The sequence below is a fragment of the Scyliorhinus canicula genome, chromosome 6 (genome assembly GCF_902713615.1).
Source record: "Scyliorhinus canicula chromosome 6, sScyCan1.1, whole genome shotgun sequence".
Taxonomy (NCBI): Eukaryota; Metazoa; Chordata; class Chondrichthyes; order Carcharhiniformes; family Scyliorhinidae; genus Scyliorhinus; species Scyliorhinus canicula.
In genome coordinates this window covers 84394682-84408601 of record NC_052151.1, presented here as the reverse complement: position 1 = coordinate 84408601, position 13920 = coordinate 84394682, and the positions used below count along the sequence as shown (strand labels likewise).

General features: G+C 44.0%; 1 protein-coding gene across 1 annotated transcript in view; it reads right to left on the bottom strand.

Annotated features, from left to right (window-relative positions):
• kcnk3a (potassium channel, subfamily K, member 3a) overlaps positions 1-13303 on the bottom strand; it is a 163973-nt gene extending 150670 nt beyond the window's left edge. The window contains exon 1 of the mRNA XM_038799596.1: positions 12897-13303. Coding sequence (XP_038655524.1) covers positions 12897-13179 — 283 coding nt within the window. The 5' untranslated portion in view covers positions 13180-13303. The remainder of the gene's footprint in view (positions 1-12896) is intronic.
• Between the last annotated feature and the right edge of the window lie 617 nt (positions 13304-13920).

Here is a 13920-nt window from a genome sequence, read left to right as displayed (position 1 = left end):
ACCAACTGCACATCCAGGAAGTGGAAGCCCTTCCTATTGATGAAAGGCTCCACTTGTCAAATCAGTATTGACAGGGCGAAATGCATGCCATTGATCTCCCTCTGGACCTGGGGTATGCCAGAGATGGTGGAAAATCCTGCTACCTGGGCATTTTGTTGGCCTGGTCCAGGTTGAAGCTGCATAGCGCATCCGTTACAGTGTGGATGGACCCGTGTGTGGACATTTTTAATATCCCATACAGGTGCCCTCCTGAGCCCTGGAATAAGCCAGAGGCTTACAAGTTCAGGACCATCAACTTGACGGCCACTGGGAGCGGTTGTCCTCCATACCCTAGCAGCGGAGGCCTTGTCACCATCTGGCACAGTTGGCGCATTGTCTCCCTGGTGAGCTGGAGTCATCATCGACACATGCGTCTGGCAGCTTCTCAAAGGACAGGCGCGATGCTATAAACATGGCCTGACTCGGCACCTCCTTCACATCTCCTCCTCAGCCTGTTGGATGGTCAGCACTTGAGCCTCACAAGCTGGCCCCTGCGGCAATCTGTGTTAGCGATAGGCTCTGGGCCCCTGTCCTTTTCGCCAAGTGGGGTCTGCTGTGTTCCTCCTCACTGGGTGAAACTTGTTTATCCCACCAGCAGAGTGCCAACTGGCTCTGTGATGGAGACGGTCAACCTGTGCTGCCTGACAGCTCCATGCGAAGAGGCTGGTGTACAAGCAGATCCTACAGATGGGGGTGAGCAAGGGATGTGTGTGTGTGTGTGTGTGTGTGTGTGCTGGGAGTTTTGCTGTAGTGTTTTGGGGAGCCTGGTTTTAACACATAGAATCATAGAATTTACAATGCAGAAGGAGGCCATTTGGCCCATCGAGTCTGCACCAGGCCTTGGAAAGAGCACCCTATCTAAGCCCATACCTCTACCCTATCCCCGTAACCCCACCTAACCTTTTTTTTGGACACTAAGGGCAATTTATCATGGCCAATCCACCTAACCTGCACACCTTTGGACTGTGAGAGGAAGCCGGAGCACCCGGAGGAAACCCATGCAGACACGGGGAGAACGTGCAGACTCTGCAAGACAGTGACCCAAACAGGGAATCGAACTGGGACCTGGGACACTGGATCTGTGCAGCAACTGTGCTAACGTGCTGCCCCCTTAGGTTGTGACACAGAGTGGGTCAAGAATCCTGTCCAGGGCAGGTTGATGGGAGCAGGGGTGCAGTGAACAGGCAGTGTTTGGAGACAGCTGATGATCTTCAGGGTGGGCTAGCTGATAGTATCACTGGTGAGGCTTCTACTCTGAGAGGGACGGTGTGCCAGGGACGATTTCAACGACCACGTTGAATGCGTCCTTTGTTTGGGGTGAGCACTGATAATCTGCTGCTTCCTCTGCTGTGGGGCTACACTTCTGGGGAGTGTCAGCAACTGGTGGGCCGGTGACTGAGCATGACCATGCCTTTATGATACTGCTGGAGTATGAGGGTTTTCAGAGGAGCAGGATACGTTGATTCCCAAATGACCAGATGCCTTTTGAGCATACACAGGATACTGCAAGCAGTCAGCTGTCTCAACAGTCAGGAACCTGTAAGCTACAGCTGAGGGGTGGGTTTAAATGAAGTAATGCAGCAATGTAGTTCTGAGCCACCCGATCCCGAGGGGGGCACCCCAAGTCCACACACTTGCCACCAAGTCGTTCCCCTGCTGCTCCCTGAGATCCAGGCCGACATCCCCTGCAAGCCCAAGTTTTCTTACCTTCTTGCTCCCCCTCAACAGCCATGTCGCTGGGTCCCGTTCGTAAATACTTGAACTAATTTACGCCTGCGCCTGAGAGGGGTGGAGCATCGCGGAGGGGTGGAGTATCAACCACCCATTAATCGTAGTCAAATTGATACAAATCACGGATTTGCATGGGGCTGCTTGTGCGGGGCGCAAAACTCAATGCCACCACCAGCAGAGGATCGGAACATCAAAATGGGATCAGTACCAGGCGCTAATCCCATTTTTTGCCCGACGCAACATTCTCCGCCCGATCGTGAATCTTGCTGCCGGTGTCGGCAGTGAAGAATCCTTCCCAAAGTGATAGAATGAGTGAAGTGATCTCACTTTAATCGCAAGAACTGAGAACCAGAACCCTACCTGTAGCTGGCATACCTCTCCTAGTTTCCATGTCACAATGCTGTCATCTTGTGTTGGTCTAGAATTTCCAAATCATCCTTCTCAAAAATAGATGGAAGTGTGAAGACCTGGGATCCTCTTCATTGACATCTTTTTGTTTGGTATTATATGTCTCCTTTAAGCAGAAAGTAAATTCTGAAGGAACTATGTTTACCATTAAATAGAATGTAATCTATTTGTGAGTAAGCATCAGTTAATGAGTGTTAGAACAGGCACAGGGAATGAATAGGTACAGAAGTGGCCCTATTACATCTTTAGGCTGTGAATGAAGAACAATTGCAGGAAAAGTGGGTGTGAAGGTCCCCAGCTTCTTTGTGGACATTTCAGGACATGTGTGCATGTTGTGGATTACAGGAGATACAAGGGGGTGGAACTTGAAAATGCACTTTTAACTTTATTTTGGTTCAATTTATCCTCATCCAAATGTACTTTCTGTCAGACTCCATTCCCCATAGGACAACTTCCCTTTATCACCGTGGCTCCACCACTCCTCACTTTAGCATCCATCTGAGGCATCCCATCCTAACATCCTGGTGGCCAAATCCTACACTAAAGGTTACCGACAGAAACCTTGTCATTAAAAGTTTATCCAAAAACGTACCCAACCAAACAAACAAAAATGAACTATTCAACCTTGTGCCTTAACCTGGTGCCTGTTTTTTTTATATTCTTCCACACGATGGGTGTCACTGGCAAGGCCAGCATTTTCTGTCCATTCCTAATTGCTAGGCAATTTCATAAGGCAGTTCAGAGTCAATCACATTTCTGTGGATCTGGAGTCACGTGAAGACCAGACCAGGTAAAGACAGCAGATTTCCTTCCCTAAATGACAGATGGGTTTTTACAACAAAAAAATATTATTTCATAGTAATAATAACTGAGATTAGTTTTTTATTCCACCAGCTGCCATTGTGAGATTTAAACCCATGTACTCAACAAAGGCCTCTGGATTACTCATCACCACCATCTAGGTATCTTTGCCTGGCCTATTACTCTGAAACAGTGCTATTCCAGTGGCTGGTGGAAGGTTGTTGATTTTCAGTGGAGAGGATTACAGACAGCCTCGCAGCACACCCTCAAGAACTCTGGCTTTGAGGGCCCAGCTTCAGATTACACGATCTCAATATGGGCAGCCAGCGGTCTAAGCTGTTTGCTGAGAGGTAACAGCAAGGGTACTCGCAGAGTGGTAGCTGCATGAATGTTGTCTTCCTGCGAGAGGACAGCAAGGTTCTTGCTCCACGGTGGTAGTGTCGCACTCACGGGGCTTTCATTTTGATTCCACCTGTTTTGAAACGTAAGGTGAGACAGCGGCTACCAGACACTATCACAAATGAGTCTGCAAGTACTGTCATAGAATTGACTAACATTTTAATGATGGAAAAGCTGGGTCCAGGCTCTGAGTATTGCCCTCTGCCACAATGGAGCCAGACCCCTCCAACCATTTTAACAGTGACAGGAGGCTGTCACTTGAAATGATACCCGCTTCTCTCTCCAGACGATAATGCAGAAACCTGATGGGCATTTCTGGCACTTTGTTTTTAGTTTGGTGACAGAAGACTGCCTGGCAAGCCTGCACCAAGCATCTGAGTCAGTGTGCGGAAGCATTCACCCGAAGGCTCACCACATGCAGATCCTGATTCTATACTAGGCTTCCAGTATTTAAGCTGGTGGATGCGAGTGTCAGATCATTGACAGTACTTCTTCATCGGAGGACTGATGCAACTCGCTCTCTTTTTCTTCAGGGGCTGCTGTGACCGAGCAGATGACAGTTCTTTGGGTATCTGAAAACAGAATATCAGAGGGGGGTTTGGGATAAGGGTGGGATATTAGCACACCATTGGGTGCTTGTGCACGATGCCAGATAGCAGTATGAAGGTATGGTCAGAATTAAGAACGGGCATAAGCAATAACATACCGTCACCCTGAATGCTCTCAGCTATGGCAGATGTTACAGGCTCTATAAAAGCTGGCCCCATGATGCACAACACCATCTCCTCTGAGGGACTCAGGTATGTCTCCACACTAGTTTAGCTTCTATTGTGGACAAACAATATTTCCATGCAAGAGGGGAGCCATTTGACTCTTCTCTGCTTGGTATTAACAGAAATTTGAGGACGTGTCATCCATGACAAAACCCACAGACAAATGAGAAATTAGAAGCAGGAAATTAAAATGATTCCAAGACATAATTTTAAAACTTCAATAGAGGCTTTGTCATTCTGATTTGTTTTGCTTTGATTTATTGTCACATGTACCGAGATACAGTGAAAAGTATTGTTCTGCATACAGTCCAGACAGATCGTTCCATACATGAAAAAATATAGGACATACATAAATACACAATGTAAATACATAGGCATCGGGTGAAACATACAGAGTGCAGTACTACTCAATAGAAAAGATGTGTGAAGACATCAATTCAGTCCATGAGAGGGTCACTCTGGAGTCTGGTAACAGTGGGGAAGAAGCTGTTTTTGAACCTGTTCGTGCGTGTTCTCAGACATTTGTATCTCCTGCCTGATGCAAGAGGTTGGAAGAGGGAATAATCCGGGTGGGAGGGGTCTTTGATTATGCGGCCAGCTTTCCCAAGGCAATGGGAGGTGTAGACAGAGGAGTCAATGGATGGGAGGCGGTTTTGTGTGATAGACTGGGCTGTGTTCATAACGCTCTACAATTTCTTATGGTCTTGAGCCGAGCAGTTGCCGTACCAGGATTTGATGCAGACAGATAGGTTGCTTTCTATGGTGCATCTGTAAAAATTGGTAAGAGTCAATGTGGACATGCCGAATTTCCTTAGTTTCCTGAGAAAGTATCGGCATTGTTCTGCTTTCTTAGTCGTAGCATCAATGTGGGTGGACCAGGACATGTTGTTGGTGATGTGCACATCTAGAAATTTGAAGCTGTCAACCATCTCCAACTTGGTACCATTGATGCATATGGGGGTGTGCACGATACTTTGCTTCCTGAATGCAATGACCAGCTCCTTAGTTTTGCTGACGTCGAGGGAGAGATTGTTGCCTTTACACCACACCACTATGTTTTCTATCTCCCTCCTATACTGTGATCCATCGTTGTTCAAGATCCAACCCACTGCAGTTGACTTATCAGCAAACTTGTAGATGGAGTGGGGGCCAAATTTTTCCCCACAGTCATAGATGTATAGGGAGTATAGTAGGGGGCTAAGCACGCAGCCTTGTAGGGCTCCAGTATTGAGGACTATTGTGGAGAAGGTGCTGTTTATCCCTACTGATACAAGTCTATGTGTCAGGACGTCGAGGATCCTGTTGCAGACGGATGATCCAAGTCCTAGGTTTTGAAACTTTGATATGAGCTTGGCTGGGATTATAGTGTTGAAGGCAGAGCTGTAGTTAATGAATAGGAGTCTTATGTAGGAGTCCTTGTTGTCAAGATGTTTCAGGGATGTGTGAAGGGCCAGGTTGATGGGGTCTGTTGTGGACCGGTTGTGGCAGTATGCGAATTGCAGTGGATCAGACGTTCTGGGAGTAGGGAGATTATGTCTCATGCCGACCTCTCGAAGCACATCATAGTGATAGATGCCAAGGCCACCGGATGGTAGCCATTGAGGCATGTTGCCTGGTTCTTCTTTGGCACCTGTATGATGGTGGTCTTCTTGAAGCAGGTGAGAACCTTGGAATGGAAAGGAAGAGGTTGAAGATATCCGCGAACACACCCGCCAGTTGCTCCACGCAGGATCTGAGTGCACAACCAGGGACTCCGTCATGACCCGTTGCTTTCCGAGGGTTCACTTTCAAGAAGGCTGATCTGACGTCAGAAGCTGTATCGGTATATATGGGTGTGTCAGAGGCTGCTGGGGCAGTTGACAATGGTTTGATGGTTTCCTGCTCAAAACGAGCATAGAATGCATTGAGTTGTTTAGGGAGGGGAGCACTTCTGCCAGAGATTCTATTCGGCTTTGCTTTTGTATCTCGTTATGTTGTTTAAGCCTGTTATGCTGTTATACTGTTAGCCCCCTATGTTGTTTTCCATGCTGGTATACTAAAAATGTCCACATTCAAAGCCTGTAACATCCTTGAACAGGGTGCGCTAACGTGGACAGTTTAAACACTCTATCAACTGGAGTTAAGAAGTATAGCCAGGCAATTAAAGATAGATATCTGTTCAAAAGCTAGGGAGTCCAAAATCCTATTAGATTTTAGCAATCACCTAGATCCCCCGAGGCAATACCTAACAGGGATCGAAAAGGAAAAAGGGACCAGAAAGCATCAGGTTTTGAAACAACTCCTCCCTTAAGCCACAACTCAACACGAAAGAGAGATTCAAAATCCATAATGCAAGGTTACTTTGATAGACCCTGTTTTGCAACTTTATCACCTGAAGATCACCCACATTGTACAAAGGAAAACAATGATGCTGATGCTTATCCGGAGTTAACTGAGCACAAATGTGTCCTGGGCAGAAACGTAAACAGAACATAGCTGTAATAGTGTAAGGTTAAGATTTGAGCATGCAAGGATGAATGTGTGTGTATGTAATTAAAAAAACAACCTTATAATGAAATACTCCTTTGATGTTGACGAGCATCTTGCGTATTTTTGGACCTGCTGTCATCTAGGCAAGTGAAGAGTATTCCATCATACTCCTGGCTTGTGCTTTGAAGGTGATGGGCAGATATCAGAGATTCAGGAAGTGAGTTACTCGCTACAGGATTCCCAGCTTCTGACCTCTCTTGCAGCCACAATATTTATATGGCTGGTGCAGTTACATTTCTGGTTAATGGTAACACCCAGGTTGATGATGGTGATTTATTTGGGATATTTAAAATGGCCAAATAATATTATCCAGTAAATAGAGAAAATAGATTTCCTCTGTGGAGCGTCTACCTTGCATTTTGGATGATGTCAGGAAGCACTTCTTCATGTTAATAGTATTGTCATGAAGATGTGCTTATTCACAATGATTTTAATTCACTACCTGGAAACACAAATTGAACTTTCAAAAACAGACTTTTATAAACATAGAATGAAGGTGACCTGAGATCACAGCCAAAGATGGCTACCCCAATTTACAGTACTGCACATTCCACATTCCAATCCTTTGGAATGGAGTCAGAAACTCTGCAAAGCCAACAAAGACAATGACCGCTAGGGAATGTGAAGGATACACATTCTCCTGTCCCATTAACAAGGCATTAAGGCCTTAGGTGTACAACTATTGGAGATTAAGTGTAATCACTTGGACAAGATAGCTTTCCGGACATGAGCTGATCAAGTTACCATAGAATAATTGGACAATGGCCTTAATTGGATCCCCTGGCAGTTGGAGCAGGAAGGTCACATGTTAGATCAACCCTCTAGATTTTAAGAATGTGTTTTCTCAGCATAACTGAGGACAAGCTGAAAAGTTGAAAGAAATAACCCATTTGGGGACCTTTTCCTCCATCTCTCTCCCCAACCCACCTGGCAAGTTTCAAGACCCATATGTTGTCTATGACCAATCAGGGACGTTCCTGCTGAAAACAGACTTCTTAAATGAAATTCAGTCCATCACTAACATCTTCAGAAAATTAACCAAATCAGTTGGATACATCTTTAAATCTGACGCAGTGGAATCAGCAAAGGATAGCCTGAAGCCAGTAGAGTCAACAAACTATATATACATACTCCTTTAACACTTTTTATGCACTCTAATTTGGTCACGTTATCCATCTCCACTCTTGCATTTGAGGGCATGTGTGAACTTCAAAAGCATGTGTGCAAAAGTATATTTATTATTTTACTTAAGTCAATTTAAGAATAATAAAGTTAACCTTTTTCTTTACTAAACTTCAGAAAGCCTGTCTAATTGGCTCTTTTATGGTCATAGCACATAAACAGTTAAGTACTCATTGAATTGGCACTTATATCCTTTTCAAACATAAATAAACCTGTTGCGGTCAAAGCAAGGAGAGGGAAATGAGGGGAGACATTCATCCCCTCCTCACTTGATCATCACAGTAGTGAAAAATCTTTTCATTCCAGATCAATTGAAAATGTCAAAACTGAGATTGATAGTAATTGTATTAAGGGATATAGAACTAAAGTCGAGTTAAGCCACAGATCAGCCATGATCCAATTGAATGACAGAGCAGGCCAAAGAGGATGAATGGTCTACTCCTGTTACTATGTTCCTTTGCATTCTGCTGAGATAAAGCACAAGCTTTGGATCAATAACATAAATGGCTTAATGAACAGTGCACATTTTTCATAGTGAAAGCATAAATTCTCCTACATTCCTTGGATATTAAAAACAATAAACTCGACTTCTTTCTCTCTAAACATAGTTGCAAAGGTGGAAGATTTCCTTATCTAGATTAATCCTTCAACTGATTCATACTTCAAAAGACAGATCACATTTTCTTGCTGGTTGCCAAGATTACAGACATTCTGCGACCAGAGAGAAAAACTGCCCTTCTCTGAACTGTTCTCCCTTTAAATCTCTGAGAAGCAAACTCAGCCCATTAAGCTGTCGATACAAATTATTTCCTTGAGGTGAGAATTTAACTTTTGATGAGACTTCAAAATGTCTGCCTGGCTAAGCTCCCTGCTCTGTGAATGGATAAGAACAATGTGCTGGACCATCAGGTGTCACAGCAGTAATCTACTCACAATAGCACAAACTACTTGAAATTATAGGTGACAACCCTCTCTGAAGAACTAATTATCACCTCAAATCAATATTGCAACCAGATTGGTTTCAAGCTGCTGGTTTGCTATGCAAACAAGCTGTACATTAATTAAATAGACCATTTTGGTTCATGTATGATGCATCCTAGTGCGCAGGAGTACACCGATTGACATGAGTGCCATGAACTTTGAGAAATCCTGCTATTTGTAACAATTGATGAGCTCGCTCTTATTGTTCTCTTTTGCCTTTGTCAGCTGCAATATGCATCATCAATTTCCACATTTATACCGACAATACCAGCTCTACATCACAACTAAATTTCCCATTCCATCCTGTCTCTATAATGCCAGATTGCTTGCTCGACATTCAATACTGAACAGCAAATTCCTCCAATTAATATTGAGATGATAAATTGCATTCCCTAGCTATTGGTCCTATCACACTCTCTAGGAGCTGCCTGAGGCTGAATTACACTGCCATGTTGATGTCATATTAAACCCGGAGATAATAATAATATTTATTGTCTCAAGTAGGCTCACAATAACACTGCAGTGAAATTACTGTGAAAAGCCTCTGGTCACCACACTCCGGCACCTGTTTGGATACATAGAGGTAGAAGGGCAGCATGGTAGCACAGTGGAGGGCAGCACGGTAGCACAGTGGATGGCAGCACGTTATCACAGCGGTTAACACAGATGCTTCACAGTTCCAGGGTCCTAGGTTTGATTCCTGGCTTGGGTCACTGTGTGGAGAATACACGTTCTCCCCGTGTTTGCGTGGGTTTTCGCCGAGTGCTCCGGTTTCCTCCCACGGACCAAACATGTGCAGGTTAGGTGGATTGGCCATGCTAAATTGCCTTTAGTGTCCAAAAAGATTGGGTCGGGTTACTCGGTTACGGGGATGGGGTGCTCTTTCCAAGGGCCGGCGCCCAATGGGCCAAATGGCCTCCTTCTGTACTTAAATTCTATGAGAAATCAGAATGTCCAATTCACCTAGCAGCACGTCTGTCGGGACAGATGAACTTCTCTGACCCCATATCCGTTTCCAGCTCGAATACCACCTGAATTCATTGATGCCTCAGCTCATCTGCTGCCGAAACCCTCATCCATGCCTTTGTTATCTCTTGATTTAGCTATTCTAATTTACTAATATGTATGCCAGATGATAATTCATCCATCGTGGCTTCAGTTGCCAAAACTCAAAGCTCTAGAATTATTTCTCCATACCTCTCTTTTCCCTTCCATAAAATGTTACTTAAAACCTACCTCTTTGGCCAAGTTTTTGGTCATCAACCCTAATGTGACTTTGTCATATTTTTCTTTACTATCCTCCATTGGCATATATTGGGCAGTTTCAGGCTATAATGGGCAGTCGTGGATCGACGAAAATATTCCAACTGGACGACTAGTCTGTGCAAGAACCACATCCTCCTCCACCCACTATACACTAGCGACCTTCCCACCTTGCTCCCTGCTACCCATCCCTACCTCCCCAAACCCCTGCTCCTTGATCCGAATAAATTAGTCTTTATTTTTGGATAAGAATGAGAGGGGATCTAATTGAATCACATATCATTCTGAAGGGGCTTGGCAGGGTAGATACTGATATGTTGTTTCCCCTAGCTGGCAAATCTAGACATCGGGATACAGTCTCACAATGAGGGGCCAATCAATTAGAACTGCAACGAGGAGAAATTTATTCATGCGCAGGATTGTGGATCTTTGGAATTCTCTACCCCACAGAGCTTTGGGTGCTCCCTCATAAAGTAAATTCAAAACTGGACTGGGTGAAAGTTTGATCTCTCAGGGAATCAACATATACGGAGAGTCAGTGGGAAGGTAGAGTTAGGGCAGAAGATTATCCCTGATTGTATTGAATGGCAAAGTAAGCTTAAGTGGCCATATTATTTACACCCTTTATTTCCTATGTTCTTATCTGATCTGTCAGCCAGCTCAGCTTGGGAGCCTGCAGATTTCCTGCCTTCTCACAGCCAGCGAGCTGCAATAGGGCACCCATTTGGTGCATTCCAGCTCATTGGCAGCATTTGAATGAGGACCAATTCTGAAAATAGTTTAAACCTCCTGATGCCAGCTATGAGCACAGCTGCTAGGATGAGTTTGTGTGCGTGTCAGATAGAAGTTTATGACTGCCCCCTCTACTTTCACTATTAATTACGTAATTGTATTCCACTGTTGCAAAGAAATATTAATTTCATCACTCTGCACCCTTCATTCATAGTATCTATAGAGAAATATCCAAATAGGTGCAGGCACATCTAAATAAACAGTTCAAAGGAGTCACAATAGCTGCATAATAAAGCAGTTAAAAATAGACCATCTGATCATTTATAACAGATAGAGCTCTTTAAACAACATACCCATTTTTTTCACAAAACTGACAGCTTTCCAGTTTAACATGACACATACTTGGATTAAGCAGTTGCTAAAATGGGTAGAGCTGCTGAAAATATTGAAAATAAAACAAAGTGAATCTGCACCTAATTTAAGTATCCCTATAAATATGGATCATCATTAAAGAACAACAGCAATGACAAATTGCACTGAAGTAACACATTAAATGTAGAAACATATCAAGGCTACTACACAAATAAGTATTACATGGTGCATGTCATTCCAGGAAGGGGAAAACTGGAGGGTATGCTTGGGGGTGGTGAGAGTGGGGTGGTGGGATGGGGGGGGGGGGGGGGGGGTGCAGGGTGAAAACGTTGGTTGGATAGATGGATTTGGAGAGATTTTGGAAGGTAAATATAATAGTGGAAAGGTTTAGGGCAAAGGTTTAGTAATAATGACTAGAACCCAGATCTCCAAAAGCAGTGTACTAATTCACCAATGTAGAAGTGGACAGAATATCTTTCTGGTAACTGTAGCAAATTGCATGGACTTATATTGAATTTATAACACAGAAAACAGCTCATTCAGAGAGGCTCATCAATACCAATGTTTATACTCCACATGAGCTTCCTCACATCCTCTCTCTAACCCCATCAACAAAACCTTTTATTCCTATCTTCCTCATGTATTAATCCAGCATCCCTTTAAAAGAAACTGCTATTTTCTCTCTGGGCAGAGAAGTTTCTCCTTGTATTCTTATATTTATCAATCCTAGTTTTGGAGTCCTCAATAAGTAGAAACACTTTCTTTACATCTACCCTATCATAACCCTGCATAATCCTAAAGACCTCCACCAAATGGCCCACAGTCTTCCTTTTCCCAGAGAAAAGAATTGCAGCCCTTTCAATCGTTTCTGTCAGTTCTGGTCTCATTCTTTTTATTAATCCTCTAATGTATCTATCCTTTTGCGAATATGGAAATCAGAACTGTGTCTAGTACTCTGAGTGCGGTGGGACCAAGGTCCGATATGAGTTTAGCATAGCTTTTCAGCTCTTCAATCCTATTCCTCTAGAAATGCTTTGCTTGAATGTTCTATGACTTTGTTAACCTGCAATGTCACTTTCATTGTTCTGTGAATCCCTACCTCTAACTACCTTTGTTCCGCTACCCTATCTAGACCTACACATTCGCCAAAGAAGTCTTTGTTAATACGTAACTATATAGAGATTAGCGATTTCCATGATTTTCTTTCTCCAGGAAGAAAACATTTCCGTGTTTTGACATTCCTGGGTTTGACGGCAAGGATTGTTCATAAAGGCTCACAACAGGTAAATGAATGCGATATTAGAAGTTCCTAAATTGATTAGTTACTCCGGACTATCGTAGCTCGTTCTATAACTTAAAAATACACCTATTTGTTAGAAATGTCACTGAAACATTCTTACAGTGGACAGTGACTATTTAGTGCATGGGATTATGTAGCCTGGTTCCATCCTTGAAACTTTATTTCAATCACTATGGCTTCAACAAACCACCAGAAAAAAACATCTTTATTATCTTGAACAAAGAAGAAATGAAACGAATATTGTAAACTGCCACAGGTATTAATTTTGGAGAAGAATAGCGCCCAAACGCAGTTTAATAAATCAGATGTTGTTTTCTCTTTACTAATGGATTACACGAATGCAGAAAGAAAAGTGCAGGTCTGTAATACAGGCGGGAACTACTTACCGATAGTTGTGATCACAGTGATGGCGAAATAGAAAGATCCAGCGAATTTCCACTGGACCCCAGCTTTATGCGGCTTGAGTTTCAAAACAACTAGCTCGAGTTCCTCATAGTTCTTCTCGCTCAGGTTGTATTTGCTCATGAGCTCGCACCTCCTTTCCTCCAGGCTCTTCTTCTCCGAGGTCTCCTGCTTGGACTCCAGGGCATCAAAGACGGCGGCTCCGACCAGCAGGTAGGTGAAGGTGCAGACAATGAGGGCGAGAGTCCGCACGTTCTGGCGCTTCATGGCGCCGCTCCGGGAGCCGCTGGACTCATGATGCACACAGGAGAAGACTTGAGACCGCGGCGGAGCGACAGCCCACACTCTCGAACGCTGGGAGCTGTCTTTCAGCACTGTCGAGCCATGTCGCCCCGCCTCCACACTGCTGCTTGCTACTGCTGCTTGCTGCTGCTGCTTCTGGCCATATTCGGGGGGGGGGGGGGGGGGGGGGGGTAGCACCGACTCACACCAGGGCAATTGCAGGAAAGGCACGTACCCCAATCCGCAACCCTATCTATTCTGGGAAATATAATGCATTAAAGGGAAATTGGTGTTTTACAATGGCAGCTGTAAGCAGTTGCACAGCTTATAAAGTGGATCTCTACATCCCCCACACAGTGAGTGTTGAAAGCGGATGCGCACACAATGCAACGTTTGAAGGAAAACAACAAAAAATAAATAAACGCAAACTATGTTGGTGATTGGTTCAGGCGGATGTTGTATTCGAAATTAGTAGCCTGAGAAGTGCCCGTAATTGACCAATAAATATTGATATCCATCATTAGAGGTATTAAAAAATAAATTGGTGTAATTATTGTTTCCACTCGCACTTCCTCGTATATCTAAAACTGGCCGATACTGCATGCTTCCAACTATCCTTCAGCACCACTTCGTCAATGGTCGTTAAACAAGAGCACTGTTGGTTGTGTGTGAATCTTGTTTAGCGTTGAGTATTTTTAACCTTAAGTCAACTAAGAATAGAAAACA